Source organism: Zea mays, chromosome 8 (genome assembly GCF_902167145.1).
Source record: "Zea mays cultivar B73 chromosome 8, Zm-B73-REFERENCE-NAM-5.0, whole genome shotgun sequence".
In the NCBI taxonomy this organism is placed as follows: Eukaryota; Viridiplantae; Streptophyta; class Magnoliopsida; order Poales; family Poaceae; genus Zea; species Zea mays.
The window spans coordinates 117745608-117761718 of NC_050103.1; the positions used below are offsets into that span (position 1 = coordinate 117745608).

The window sequence follows — 16111 nt, forward strand, 5'->3', positions numbered from 1 at the left end:
TTGCTAGCTACATAAGTATCAATCATGTGAGCTAGCTCTTCGCAAGTGACAGATGAACTTACCTTTTTGCCGGACGTGCTTGCCCCAACGGTCTGTTTGATCACACCATTCTTGGTTTTTCGGAAGAAAGCCAACCTCTCGTTCCGTTTCTCTTCCATCTCTCGTGCGATTTCTTCTTCAATCTCCTTCCTGTCTGCCTCTGTAAGATCTTCCATCGTGACTTTGATCACGTTCAAGGGATGAACTTCAGATTTGTCTGGCGCCGCTTTCTTCGCTGTCTTGTCCTCCATAGCCCCGACTATGATTGGCGATGAGGACGCCAATCACCAGCAGTTTGCCGCCGTGAAACGATTACAAATCGCTCCCCAGCGGAGTCGCCAAAATCTGTTTCCCTCAATCTGCTCGCAGAAAACAACAAAAGTGATGGTGCTTTTGCTGTGTTTGCCGCGACCGCCAATGACTGTTTTTTTTCTTCGTGAAAACAATCAAAGAATTCCCACTTTCGCAGAGAAACTTGGATGTTTTACTCAACAAAACACCAAAGAGAAATAGAAAAGGGAAATAGATAGTAGATAATAGGTCTAGACACTATAACAACATGTTTCTTTTTTTTCTCTCTCTACCCCTTCAGCAACAGCATACAATAATGCTTTTATATCCTATCTCAAGCTTATCCCGAGACTTTATCCTAAAGACAAAATCCTAACTGACTTCTATTCTCACGTTGTTTTTACTCCGGTTTGCATGGCTTGCTTCGTTACGTATTTCCAGCTGCATACCCTTCATTGCATCAATAACCTTTTTACTTGTCTTCCTTTTTTCAGATGCGTGCTTCACTTTGTCTTCGTACATCCCTGCATCACCATTTTGCAAAAAATCAATATCAACAATAATATGCTTAAGTTCAGGTGTAGGAGAGACCTCTATCACCTGTGCATGATATAGAAAAATTGTATTTGAAATGAGGTGATAAGATTGTCTCTAACAGACATTGTAAAATAGAGGATGTGGAACTGTTTGCAGAGTGAAGTTTGAAATATAAGATAAGATAGAAGATGGAATAAGAGATCTGCTAAAGATAGCATAATGACCGTTTTATACTGTAATATTTACTTATTCATGTGCATAATTCTTTACGTTGTGATCAAATATAGTAACACAGAGCCGCCTATCACTCTAAAATTTAAAACATGCATATTATAATTTAAAAGGGTCTTATAAAATGTAGCGGTTTAATTTAACACCTTCTATGGTCTAGTTTGGGTAATCTAGTATTAATCCCAACCTATATGTATTGAGGTAGATTGTGATGTAACTTAAACTAATTTACATTCTAATCCATCACAACACATGTCGATTGAAGTATAAGGACTAATTTGGTGACCAGGAATCATGAGAGGATTGGAGAGGATTGAGGGACGAATTAATTTATTTTTGTCTCCGTCCGTTGACACCGAGAGAGTAAATAAATAAATTTAACAACAAAGAAGGAAAGGAAGGAGTGGCCGCTATGCCAGAACACGGTGGATTTGGCTGGCCTGTGAACAGTCTATGGGCCGACCCAAGAACAGTCTGTGGGCCTCCACGCGCGAATTCTTCCTATAGAAGATGGTAAATCACCTCGAATCCTCTCCGCCCTGAGGCGTGAGGGAATGCGGTGCAAATGTGCACACTGGGAAATAAGAATGTAAAGTAGTCCACAACGCAGATGCATTGCACATAGACGGGTTCGCGAATGGGTCGATGGATCGAACACATTATATTGAGTGACTCCAGCCCGGCCCACGTACAGCGAAAGCACCCATGCATGAGGATACACAAAAAGAGACAGCCCGCCCGGCGCCCGAATTCAGTTGAACAAAATGCATCGTGGTGGATGCACGTCGTCTAGCTCTTGGCCTCCTTGTAATCAGTTAGTTGGCAGCGGCCTGTTCGTCGGTGGTGGTCTTCTCCTCCTCCGCCGACGGTGCTGGGACGACGGTCGTCGCCTCCTTCGCCTTGTGCTCGTCGACCGCCGGTCTCGCTTCCAGGGGTTCCGTGGCTGAATCCCCTGCAGCATTAACCGCATACGTAACGAACACACACGATCGAGGGGCGGAGGGGGTCAGTTTCACTCTGTAATTAGATTAGAAATTGGAATGGTATACTAGCGAGCTCACCATCCTCATTCATCGGATGCTCCTCTTCGATGTGTTGGCTCTCAACCGTCTTCTCCTCCCCGTCTTTGATTTTGAGTGGTTCGTCAACCTTGGGCCCCTCATCCACAGCAAGCGCCTCGTCGGCCATGGTGGATTCAGGAAGCAGATCCTCCTCCACGGCCACCTTGTTGTTGCCCTCCTCTTTCTTGGCGTCCATCACCACGATGGCGTCTGCCTTGGGGTCGACAGAGATAGGCTTCTCGGCGTCGGCGGGCGTCATCACCTCGCCGGCCGCCGCCGCATCCTTCACGACGTCCTTGACGACGACGCCGGAGGACGACGGCGACGTGGTGGAGGTGTGGCTTGCGCCGGTGGAGACGGAGGAGGACTTCCTCCGGAGGACCTTGCTGCCGGCGCTGGTGTTGCCGGTGGCCACGGCCTCCTTGGAGCCACCGCAACCCATGGCCGGCGATGGCGACGCCGACGCGACGGAGGAAGAGAGAGAGCGTGAGATCGGTGGGAACGGGCGGAGGAGAGGAATCGTCGCGTCGGGTGGGGCTCGAAGGGTCGGAGGCAAAGAAACGCCGTGGTGGCACGCCCGCTTTTATAGACAACGACAATGCAAGGACACGACCCTACCCGACGTGCTCGCACGCATGCAGCGCGACTGGACGACGCTCGGCGCTCGCATTCGCTTTCGTGGGAAAAAAACAACCTCAACCTGACGAGTGGGCGAACACAAGGGGATTAAAAGTTTGGGAAGCGAGTTTGGCACTTGGCGAAGCAGTGTTGGTTGGCAGCGCATCATTCGTTGCATGACGTGCCGCCCAATTTTCTCCCTCAGATACTCCGTCGTCTGCCGGCGAGCCGGCCGCCAGAGTGCTGCTTGTTTCTTTGTTGGATTTAATGAGTTTAGCCTAAACTAATTTTTTAAATCATTTAAATATTAAAGACACATGTACAATAATAAGGAATTAATCTTATCTCAACAGTTAAGGGTAATCCTAAACAACTTTATAAGGTATACTCTACGGGCACCAAAATGTCCGCTGTCCGGACAGTATGCACTCGTGGTGCGCAGAAGCGGGCCCAGACATTTGATATTGGGTATTCAAAAATTCAAAAGCTTAAAGAAATTAGTATTCTAATGCTATTTTGTGTAATACATTATTGGCAAATTACTATAGATTATAAAAATTTTGGGTATTCAATGGATACCCATGAATACCCTCTGCGCCCGCCTCTGGTGGTGCGGATGGTCCGCGCGTGCAGAATCAGTTAGAGTTTTGGGTTTATTTCAGGATTTGTTAGCTAAAATCGTGGATTTACCTCGGGATACGGATTGAAACGGATCTAGACCTTCCTTATATATACATATATATATAGAATCAATAATCAGTTTATATCTCGTCTTTACCTTAGGCATTAGGAGTAGTTCTAGTTTAGCCCTAGATTAGCCTTTTCCTACCCTAAATTCTCCGCTTCTCTTCGGCTCTACGTCAATTAGAGATGTTTATGGTGACCTGCCGATCCTAGACAAGGCTTAGAACCTCTCCTCCCCGACGGGGTCCCTCCCGAGAGCGAGATTCAGGCGTTGCTGGCGAACTCCGCCGTCCCTGCGCACGCGCGGACCGTCCGACCTCTAGGCGCGGACCGTCTGGCCCGTCAGGCAGGGAACCAGCCCCTGCGCCAGGTCGCGGACCGTCCGGCCCATGGTCGTGGACCGTCTGCGCCTCCGTAGAGAGCACCACCGCCGGTTCTCAACGCAGTGATTGGTGTCTGGATCAGCGCCAACACACAATTTGGCAACTCCACTGGGGAAACCACATACAAACCTATTAGATCGGCCCTCAATGGCCGTTCAAACGATAGCTCTGACATTTCCAATGGCAATATCATAGAGCCGACTTGGGAAACCTTGTCGGCTAACGAACAACTCCAGTTCGAGGAGCACAAGGAGCAGCTGAAGCAGAAAGCAAAGGCAAAATTCCTGGCCAACTTCATGGTGGACAGGAACAACAAAGTCGCTCAGCAATGGGCGACAGATCTGGTTTCGCTCCGACCTACTACCGCTATCCCCGAGGTAAGCAACACAAACGACCTCCAATCTCTTAAATCTTATATAGATGAACAATGAGACCAAATGTAAAATATTATAGGGGGTATGCAAAATCTATACTACTCCTTAAGATGTTAGTGTAGGCGTCCACATCCTCCTACGGTGCACGGTTCTGCCACCGTCTTCTCCGACATCCTCTCCGCGACTCACGCCAGAGATTCTCTCCGCGACGCACCCTCCTCCCCACGCCATCGACGCCGCCATCATCGGATCCGCCCGAGGCGCGCCCCTTCCATCCTCTATACCCGGCGCCAAATCCGAGCCTCGGAGGAAGAGCCATCGCGCAGGTGGAAACCGCTCCCCCATTCCCTCCCTCGCACATCCGCCCCCTCGTCCACCTCTCCCTGCACGCCGGATCCCCGCCGTCCCCACCATCGCCTGTGTTGGGCCCGACCCAGGCCGCTCATGCCTTGTCGCGCAGTCCTCCCGTAGCACCGCCACACCGCACGCGTTCGCGGCGGCGTCCGCCTCGGCGCCGGTCTCGCACACCATCTACAACGACCGCTTCGTCCCTAGCCACAGCGGATCCAATCTCGCCCCTCACCCTCCGCTGCCTCCTCCCATCCCCTCCGGCTAAGTTGTCGCCGCACGCCATCCCGCATCCCCAACATAGCGTCGCGGTGCCGCGAAGCTTCCTTGTGCCTTCCCTACATTCTTGCCACGTCGGAGGTAGGTCCACAGTGTCGACGACCTCCCCCGACTTCCCTGCCACGGGCGCTGTCCCGGGGAGCCACGGTGCTCATGGCCGAGAAGCTCAAAGCCACTGGGTTCATGCTGAAGGAGGTGGTGCGATGTCCAGCTCCCAAGTCGTCGCCCTTACCCTCGTCATGCTCCTGGGCAACGAGATGCTCGTCATAACATTTAGTATGTTGAAAAATTTGAAGTTCCACACAGTAGTTTAGGATTTAGCATCTACATTTTTTAAAATATGATTTGACATTTTCAATATCCTTGTTGATGCTACCTTATTATCATCCTTCTAGACTTTCTGGAGTATTACCATTACTAACTTAACTAAGGCTACCAAATTAGCAATGTCAGTTGTTTTTTTTGAACCTAAACAACACCACTATACTATATCCATTCCAGCTATTCATATGACCTCCTTTACTTACGCAGTGTGAGGCTTGTCCTTCATTACCAAATTTCAGATACCAATGTTGAATATGAAGTGGCACCGTTTTTTACTATTATTGTTCGGGCTCGTGTGTGTGCAATGTGAATGTTACTCATATGATCTTATGTTTTCAGAAAGCTGTTAAAGAGCTACTGATGGTTGTACTAAATTCGAGCATTTGGCAGATCCTGCTACAAAGAACTCATAAGGGCACTAGGACACCCTGATCAAATCCATGGTCTCAGTGGCCTTGTCTCATGTTGGAGGCTATAGAAATGTTGATAACCTTGATGATCTTTGATCTGGTGTCAAGAAAAATAAGGTAGCAAAGCACAGGCAAACTATACTAGAATTTGTGGTATATCAACTGACTCTATATTATAACTATGGATTCTATTCAAGTGTCCGTATAATGAAGGAGCCATGGTGTATGCTATCAAACATTGAGTTGCCGAGGATCCATAATTTGGTAGTTTTCGTAATATGCAAGTAGCTTCTACACAAAATTTTGTATGCTGATTGGCTGTCGAAAGTGATTTCTTGCGTTGTCGAAAGTGCAGTTTAACGAGTGTTCCTGGAATTTGGTAAAATTTTGTTGGTTAGTGCCTGTTAATTACCCACGGGGAAATGGACCACAAAAGCTTCTTTGCATTGTACATGCCCACTCCTTGTACATCTGCAATTCCTTTATTTTCCTGATTTTGTTTATATACAAGACTGGGAGTGCCATGATCTTCGTTGCTACTTTGACTGCTCTGAGTAAAAAAGGTTACTGAAAGCATGTGTCTGGCAGGGAACGCAACAAGAATTATTGTATAGTTCATTTTAGTTCCTATAACCATACAATGTAGTTGCTTTCTCAACGTATTTTGTTCAACTATTTGAAGTGTACATTCTTGCTTCAAAGTTCAAACAAGGATTAGGCTGTCAGTTACATGGCAAAATTTGGGCCACCGAAACCTTGTTTACTGTGTAGACAGTCAGTTCACAAATATTTGTTTTTTTAAATTCTGGCAGGGAACACTATTCTCATTGTTAGGTTGGAGTGGAAAGAAATTACTATGGACACAACCTTGTATGGTTACACTGGTGTTACCTGAAGTTTTTTTTTTGAATTGGTCATTCTTTGAGGCAGTTATGTTATTGACAATTTTAAATCGAACATTTCTGAAACTCACATTACTGCTACTCTGTTTAACAGCTTCTGCATGAGATGCTTAAGACATGCTGCAGCCAAGTGTGGGAAACAGTGTCCCAAATGCAGGCAGTTCATCAGGTAAGACGGTTCTTGGAAGTTGTGCAATCTCGGCAAAAAGATGTGTGTTTGGTGAACAGACTCTAGAGGCTTTGTTGTCTAGATGATTGGCGCACTCTGCAACAGCAGCTCGAAATCGTGCACCATCAACACTGTGCTCTGGAACACCATTCAGCTCTTATTTCCCAGTGAGGTTGAGGTAAGAAAGGGTTCAGGCTCATCACCTTCACCATGCGACAAGGACGATGTGAGAGCTAATAGGTTCTCACAAGGTGGCTCCGGTATGAGAACTAGGAGCAGGAGCAGCGGGCAGCGGCTTCATCAGCAGCGAGGGTAGGACAAGAAGCAGCTTCATCGAACTCGGCGCCAGTGCGAACTTCATCGTCAGCACACATGGCAGCACAAGAAACAGTAACAGCAGGAGGGGCTTCGTCCCTGCCTCGCAGCTGCTGTTGACAAGATTAGAGCAATCTGAAGACGCTGCGGCGTTGGCGTACATGTTGCAACAAGAGGAGTTCGTGAATGCCTTTGAGGAGCCTGAGCAGGAGAGTCAGCCATGCGACGCCGTGTCCACAACACAAGACACCCTGAGAGCCATGGCCTCCCGGGCCGTCTGCCTCCGTACTAGAGGCTGGCCTGTTTAGTACTACTGCTGCTCTGCTCTGCATGGAAGTTGAGACCTCTGAACATATAGGCGTCGGTGGGGTTGATAGCTCTCGAGTTCACTAGGGACTCTAGAAGATGTCTGCCCCACGATTGTTCACGGGAAGGCCCAGCGACAACTATTGTCTCCCACCTAGAATCATGCCCACGATTGTTCACGGGAACATATAGAGCTTGAAGAATGGGAGGTATCGCTCTCTAAGTTTCCAGACGTAGCAGCTCAGTGCGGCCAAACACATAGCGAGGCATTAGAGTTGTCGAATGCGAGTCATGGAGCACATGAGACTAAGGATATGTTTGGTTGGGCTGTGGCTGTGAAAAAAGTTGTGAGCTGTGAGTTAAGTTGGCCAAACACGATTGTTCAAAGGGGCCATCCGTCGACGACGTGACAAGCAGCTGCTCCAGAGAGCTCCGGCTCAGTAGGCGGCTCTTCTCCCCTTCGCTATCCTGCTCCACCGCCGCCGCCGGCTGCTGCTGCTTGCGGCTTCTGCGGAGGAGGAGCAGGCGGCGCACGAGGGTCCACAAGCTCTTCGCCCTGGGATGCTTGTTTAGCTTTAGCCTGACGACGGCCATTGTTCTCTCCTCGTCGCTCCAATAATTAATTGGTTGGCCCCTCTGATGGTTGGCGTTGTGGACGTGCAGTTATATATATGCTAACCGTGCTCACATTTTAGCCGGTCTGCTATTACTACCACGGATTTGGAAGCTGAACAACCTGGAACGCTGCTCTCTGGTTAATGAATACACGCCTATGGCTATTAGGCTATATATCTATCTATCCGTTGTGTTTAAGAAAATAGACTACAAATTAGATATAGAGCCATTGCAAAACAATTAGTTGTATAATTGAACTTGTTAGTTTTGAGGCTACGCCTTTTCACTTCTGCTCATGTCTTACTTTTTCCTTCTTGTGTCGAGTTTGTTTGTTGTACTGTGCGTCATGTATGTGTGTGTGCAGCGACTATTTTGGTAATCACCTGTGCTATAAATACATATAATGGTTAAAATTTTATCCTTTTTGTAGTTCAGAAGACTGTAAGGCCCAGCTGAAGCTTTCACCTCCAGACAGATAGTCCCTACTGGACAGAGGTACACTTTAGAACTCCCTCTCTCTCATTTCAGTACTAAATGAATAACTGCTATGGATTGGTAAAAAATGTTAGTCTAGGCTAATATAGTTTGACTTCTTGGATTCATCATACCAAGACAACTACTTCATCCTCAACTATTTTCTTAACCGCTATTAGACCATTACCGACAACATCCTTGATTTGTGTGATGGTAATATGGTATGCTCATTAGGTCCTGAATATGCTAACCCCATGAGTAAAAGACTCCTTTAGCGTCACATACTATGCTAAATAAAAAGAAGGTTTCACATAACTGTTGCACTAAATAATCATAAAATGGTGCATTAGTGCTAATTTTATGCAAACATGGTGCTGAAATTAATCAAATTACCTATTGACTTTTTCACGTTGGTGAAGTGGAAGTGTTCCCTCACAAGCTGTGTACATGTCTCACCATTTCCAATATCACAATGAACATACCATATTTATGAACTTCAGTTGCTTTCGAAAAACAATTACTAACTTTTTAAAAATAATCTCTATCTATTGGAGATCTATTTAGAGTTGTTCTATTCATATTTTTTATTACTCACATTTCTAACTATATTTGGCAAATCTGAAGTCTGCAACAACTATATACACATTGAAATACTTCATTGCAATTGTATATTGGTCTAATATAATTGCTTACCATAACATCTTTTTTAGGGATTTGGACACCTTCCATTAGTTGCAGCATCAACTGCCCAATCTGCTGCCAGTGTTGTCTAAGACAGCATAAAAGACTGCTTCGTCTCCTCCCCTCTGTATACCTCTCTGGCTCAGGTATTGCTTATTCCATCAAATGCCTAATCTGCTATTGTTTTCACTTGCCATGTTTTGTATGCCTTATGCATGTTATTTGCTATGCTTCCTTCCTTGCACACCTCTAAATCTTGTATGTCAAACTGATATTTTAACTGTAAAAAAATTGGTCTTACAATTTCCTTCGTTGCATAGTTTCCTTTGTCTGATATTTAAAAGCTCAAAAATTATTTAACAGTACATGAACAGCATAATCGATGCCTACTTATGTGTAGTGTCACTTTTTCTCATATTTGGGTGTGGTAAAAACCATCTGAATATTCTAAGGCAATACTTGGACTATATTTTTTAGCGCTTCTTCCCTCAAGCGATAATTGATTCTATTGGTTCTGTTGTTTCTTATAAGCGATGTCTTAACAGCGACTGGTCCCATTGATGATTCAAATTATTGAAGGCTTGCGTTGTGATCCCAAAACAAATTCTTGAAGCCTCTTCTTGGACTGCGAATAAAAAACAGATAGCATACTAAGGCAATGACTCCAGGTTTTCTGCTTAATCAATTGCTTGCATGTCACGATGGTCATTGTTTCTTCCAGATGTCTCATTCTGGTGTGTAAGGTGATGTGCAGCTCCCCCTACATCAGCGCAATGTAAGCTAAAGTATGTTATCTGTTTTTTAAAAGCGAAATATGTGAAGTAATAAATATTCAAATTTCAATGTATAAATTTTACTCAAGAATAAGTTAGGTGTGTACTCAAAGGACTTTATTTCATTAATTAGTTAAATACATGATGCTTAAAACTTATGTAAGACATGATCTAGCACCCAGTTAGGAACTATTGCACGTGGTACTCTCGTGCTATGTCTGATGTTGTTTTGAACATGGTTCAATTTAATTGTATCTCTCCAAAAATGGTTGCCATTGCTATAAATTTTCCTTACCCCGCAAAGTTCAGATCATTTATGTGCCGTCGCGTTTAATATTTAAATGTTGTGGGTGGATAATATAGATATGGATCTAGGGGTTATTTAGTGTTTTAAGTACCAACAGAGGAGGGCAACTCATGCACATACTTTAGCTTTTTATTGCAATGATAGATAATTTATATGAAGTTTAGGACCTATTTTGGATATAATATGTCAGAATGACAGAGGTGAATCTCTAGATATATATAGGTTCAGGAGGGGGTTAATTGAAGCCATTTTTGTAATGAATATGGTCGGTATCTTTTTTAACCAAACAAAATGGATCTGATTGCTATAGTCTTCTATGAGGATTACTGGATTAGAGTGTACAGCTACATTGATTGCTACCAAAATAGTATCTAATCTAATTAGTAAAATGACGTATCTCTTTTTCTAACACGCTTGCGACACTGAGGCCAACTCAAATATCTCATTAAACAACATGTGCGTGTCTACGTTTATGTGTCATGCTCATGTTGGCTGCACATAGGTGTTTCTTAGCTTGATCTGATGGTGATCAATTGAAAATTGTTGTTGTAGATTTTCCTAGAGATCGGATTGTCCTTTTGTGATCCTAGGTTTGGATACAGTGCTGCGATTTTCTGCTCTCCCACCGTAAGAACACAAGATGTAGATAGAGAATTGTTGATAGTCTTGGTGTTGGTTGGACTTACTTTTAGTGTCCCTATAGAGATTATTGTGTTATCAGATATTTCCGTTGCAACGCACGGGCATTCACCTAGTGATTATAGAAGGCTAATACGTGCATTTGATAAATCTACTATTGCAAATTTTACTTCGCACGAGGTTGAATTGGGGGAAAACACACGTGATTCATCGGCTGCAGGTTGTCACGACCAGTCACAACCCCTTTATGGGGAAGCCTGGGCAACCACAGCCTCCTACACACATCGGCGATAAATTCGTCGATATGCGCATGTTCGGACCATCCGCACGTGAGCGCGGACCGTCCAGACCAGCGGCAACTGGTCCCATTTTTAATGAATTACTGAGACATACACCCGAGCCGCCATGTACTGCGCAAACCCTAAACTACCCAGTCAGACCGTCCGCATACAACGACGGACGGTCCGCATATAGCAACGGACGGTCCGGCCATATGGCTGGATAGTTCGCGCACACAGCCAGATGGTCCGCGTCTCTAATCGGACGATCCGGCCCAGAGTTTTTCGATGAGGATTGTTATCCAAATCTGCACTCGTCTCAGCTAAACTTCCCATCGCACTATACAATACACCAGCACCATAGTATAGCATCCCAAACCCATGGGGGCGAGTACTTTTCGGCCCCGCCTAGAAGGCCGGAAAGGAATGATAAGTCCTATGAGCCACATAGGGAAAGGAATGCGCCACAAAACCCAAATCAATGGGGGGAAGACAACAAACTAATATCCAAACAACCTCACCCATGTTGGGCCAGAAAGTCGGTGGTCTCCCACTGGCTGCTATCGATATAGTAAGGAAGAAATAGTCGGGGTGTTCCGAGATAAGCTCGGAGTTAGCATGGTCTCCGGGGGCAGTTATATCAGAGACCTTTGAAAGTCGCCTAGAGGGGGGGGTGAATAGGGCGAATCTGAAATTTACAAACTTAATCACAACTACAAGCCGGGTTAGCGTTAGAAATATAATCGAGTCCGAGAGAGAGGGTGCAAAACAAATCGCAAGCGAATAAAGAGTGTGACACGCGGATTTGTTTTACCGAGGTTCGGTTCTTGCAAACCTACTCCCCGTTGAGGTGGTCACAAAGACCGGGTCTCTTTCAACCCTTTCCCTCTCTCAAACGGTCCCTCGGACCGAGTGAGCTTCTCTTCTCAATCAAACGGGAACAAACTTCCCCGCAAGGACCACCACACAATTGGTGTCTCTTGCCTTGGTTACAATTGAGTTGTTCACAAGAAAGAATGAAAGAAGGAAGCAATCCAAGCGCAAGAGCTCAAAAGAACACAACAAATATCTCTCACTAATCACTAAAGCCTTGTGTGGAATTGGGAGAGGATTTGATCACTTTGGTGTGTCTTGTATTGAAGGCTTAGCTCTTGTAAGTAGTTGGAAGGTGGAAAACTTGGATGACTTGAATGTGGGGGTGGTTGGGGTATTTATAGCCCCAACCACCAAACTAGCCGTTTGGTGGAGGCTGCTGTCGCATGGCACACCGGACAGTCCGGTGCGCCACCAGACACTGTCCGGTGCGCCAGCCACGTCACCTGGCCGTTGGGTTCCGACCGTTGGAGCTCTGTCTTGTGGGCCCGCCTAGCTGTCCGGTGGTGCACCGGACAAGTCCTGTAGACTGTCCGGTGTGCCACCCGCGCGTGCTCTGTCCTCTACTCGCGTAGGCGCGCATTTAATGCGTTGCAGTCTACCGTTGCGCGCGAAGTAGTTGTTGCTCCGCTGGCTCACCGGACAGTCCGGTGTGCACCGGACATGTCCGGTGAATTATAGCGGAGCGGATTCCCGAAGCTGGCGAGTTCAGAGTTGCTCTTCCTTGGGGCACCGGACAGTCCCGTGAATTATAGCGAAGCGCCTCTGAGAATTCCCGAAGGTGAAGAGTTCAGCTTGGAGTTCCCTGGTGCACCGGACACTGTCCGGTGGCACACCGGACAGTCCGGTGCGCCAGACCAGGATAGCCTTCGGTTGTCCCCTGCTCCCATTGTTTGAACCCTTTTCTTGGTCTTTTTATTGGCTTAGTGTGAACCTTTGGCACCTGTATAACTTATAGACTAGAGCAAACTAGTTAGTCCAATTATTTGTGTTGGGCAATTCAACCACCAAAATCAGTTAGGAAATAGGTGTAAGCCTAATTCCCTTTCAATCTCCCCCTTTTTGGTGATTGATGCCAACACAAACCAAAGCAAGTATAGAAGTGCATAATTGAACTAGTTTGCATAATTGTAAGTGCAAAGGTTGCTTAGAATTGAGCCAATATAAATACTTATAAGATACACATGGATTGTTTCTTTTATTTTTATCATTTTGGACCACGCTTGCACCACATGTTTTGTTTTTGCAAATTCTTTTGTAAATTCTTTTCAAAGTCCTTTTGCAAATAGTCAAAGGTAAATGAATAAGATTTTGAGAAGCATGTTCAAGATTTGAAATTTTCTCCCCCTGTTTCAAATGCTTTTCCTTTGACTAAACAAAACTCCCCCTCAAAGAAATCCTCCTCTTAGTGTTCAAGAGGGTTTTAAGATATCAATTTTGAAGGTGCCACTTTCTCCCCCTTTTGAACATAATAAGATATCAATTTGAAAAACTCTTTTTAAAATAAGGTGGTGGTGCGGTCCTTTTGCTTTGGGCTAATACTTTCTCCCCCTTTGGCATGAATCGCCAAAAACGGATACTTTGAGTGAAATATAAGCCCTTTTTGTAACTACTTTCTCCCCTTTGGCAAATAAAATATGAGTGAAGATTATACCAAAGACGGAGAATTGCTCGGAGCGACGGCGAAGGATGAGTTTATGGAGTGGAGTGGAAGCCTTTGTCTTCGCTGAAGACTCCAATTCCCTTTTAATATACCTATGACTTGGTTTGAAATTCACTTGAAAACACATTAGTCATAGCACATGAAAGAGACATGATCAAAGGTATACTTATGAGCTATGTGTGCAAGACATCAAAAGAAATTCCTAGAATCAAGAATATTTAGCTCATGCCTAAGTTTGTTAAAAGTTTGTTCATCTAGTGGCTTGGTAAAGATATCGGCTAATTGTTCCTTAGTGCTAATATATGCAATCTCGATATCTCCCTTTTGTTGGTGATCCCTTAAGAAATGATACCGAATGGCTATGTGTTTATTGCGGCTATGCTCAACGGGATTATCCGCCATGCGGATTGCACTCTCATTATCACATAGAAGAGGAACTTTGGTTAATTTGTAACCATAGTCCCTAAGGGTTTGCCTCATCCAAAGTAGTTGCGCGCAACAATGACCTGCGGCAATGTACTCGGCTTCGGTGGTAGATAGAGCGACGGAATTTTGCTTCTTTGAAGCCCAAGACACCAAGGATCTTCCCAAGAACTGGCAAGTCCCCGATGTGCTCTTTCTATTAATCTTACACCCAGCCCAATCGGCATCCGAATAACCAATCAAATCAAATGTGGATCCCCTAGGATACCAAAGCCCAAACTTAGGAGTATAAACTAAATATCTCAAGATTCGTTTTACGGCCGTAAGGTGAGCTTCCTTAGGGTCGGCTTGGAATCTTGCACACATGCATACGGAAAGCATAATATCCGGTCGAGATGCACATAAATATAGTAAAGAGCCTATCATCGACCGGTATACCTTTTGATCTACGGATTTACCTTCCGTGTCAAGGTCGAGATGCCCATTAGTTCCCATGGGTGTTTTGATGGGCTTGGCATCCTTCATCCCAAACTTGTTTAGAATATCTTGAATATACTTCGTTTGGCTAATGAAGGTGCCCTCTTGGAGTTGCTTTACTTGAAATCCCAAGAAGTACTTCAACTCCCCCATCATCGACATCTCGAATTTTTGTGTCATGATCCTACTAAATTCTTCACATGTAGATTCGTTAGTAGACCCAAATATAATATCATCAACATAAATTTGGCATACAAACAAATCATTTTCAAGTGTTTTGGTAAAGAGTGTAGGATCGACCTTTCCGACTTTGAATCCATTAGTGATAAGGAAATCTCTAAAGCATTTATACCATGCTCTTGGGGCTTGCTTGAGCCCATAAAGCGCCTTAGAGAGTTTATAAACATGGTTAGGGTACTCACTATCTTCAAAGCCGGGAGGTTGCTCAACATAGACCTCTTCCTTGATTGGTCCATTGAGGAAGGCACTTTTCACGTCCATTTGATAAAGCTTGAAGCCATGGTAAGTAGCATAGGCTAATAATATACGAATTGACTCAAGCCTAGCTACGGGTGCATAGGTTTCACCGAAATTCAAACCTTCGACTTGTGAATATCCTTTGGCCACAAGTCGTGCTTTGTTCCTTGTCACCACACCATGCTCGTCTTGCTTGTTGTGGAACACCCACTTGGTTCCTACAACATTTTGATTAGGACGTGGAACTAAATGCCAAACCTCATTTCTAGTGAAGTTGTTGAGCTCCTCTTGCATCGCCACCACCCAATCCGAATCTTGAAGTGCTTCCTCTACCCTGTGTGGCTCAATAGAGGAAACAAAAGAGTAATGTTGACAAAAATGAGCAACACGAGATCTAGTGGTTACCCCCTTATGAATGTCGTCGAGGATGGTGTCGACGGGGTGATCTCGTTGGATTGCTTGGTGGACTCTTGGGTGTGGCGGTCTTGGTTCTTCATCCTCTTTGTCTTGATCATTTGCATCTCCCCCTTGATTATTGCCATCATCTTGAGGTGGCTCATCTTCTTGATTTTCTCCTTCATCAAATTGAGCCTCATTCTCATTTTGAGTTGGTGGAGATGCTTGCGGGGAGGAGGATGGTTGATCTTGTGCATTTGGAGGCTCTTCGGATTCCTTAGGACACACATCCCCAATGGACATGTTCCTTAACGTGATGCACGAAGCCTCTTCATCACCTATCTCATCAAGATCAACTTGCTCTACTTGAGAGCCGTTAGTTTCATCAAACACAACGTCACAAGAAACTTCAACTTTCCAGAGGACTTGTTAAAGACTCTATATGCCATTGTGTTTGAATCATATCCTAGTAAAACGCCTTCTACTGTCTTAGGAGCAAATTTAGATTTTCTACCTCTTTTGACAAGAATAAAGCATTTGCTACCAAAGACTCTAAAATATGAAATATTGGGCTTTTTACCGGTTAGGAGTTCATATGATGTCTTCTTGAGGATTCGGTGTAGATATAATCGGTTGATGGCGTAGCAGGCGGTGTTGACCGCCTCGGCCCAAAACCGATCCGAAGTCTTGTACTCATCAAGCATGGTTCTTGCCATGTCCAAAAGATTTCTATTTTTCCTCTCCACTACACCATTTTGTTGTGG

At 45.1% G+C, this 16111-nt stretch overlaps 1 protein-coding gene and 1 pseudogene across 1 annotated transcript; one reads left to right on the forward strand and one right to left on the reverse strand.

The window, feature by feature from the left end:
- Positions 1-1680: 1680 nt before the first annotated feature.
- Positions 1681-2774, reverse strand: LOC103635750 (uncharacterized). Its single transcript, XM_008658132.3, has 2 exons — positions 2160-2774; positions 1681-2050 (listed from the first exon to the last, which is right to left on the reverse strand). The coding sequence occupies exons 1-2, from the start codon at positions 2599-2601 to the stop codon at positions 1914-1916; spliced, it is 579 nt and encodes a 192-aa protein (XP_008656354.1). The 5' UTR covers positions 2602-2774; the 3' UTR covers positions 1681-1913.
- A 2274-nt stretch (positions 2775-5048) lies between these two features.
- Positions 5049-7273, forward strand: LOC103637201 (uncharacterized; annotated as a pseudogene).
- The last annotated feature ends 8838 nt before the right edge of the window (positions 7274-16111 follow it).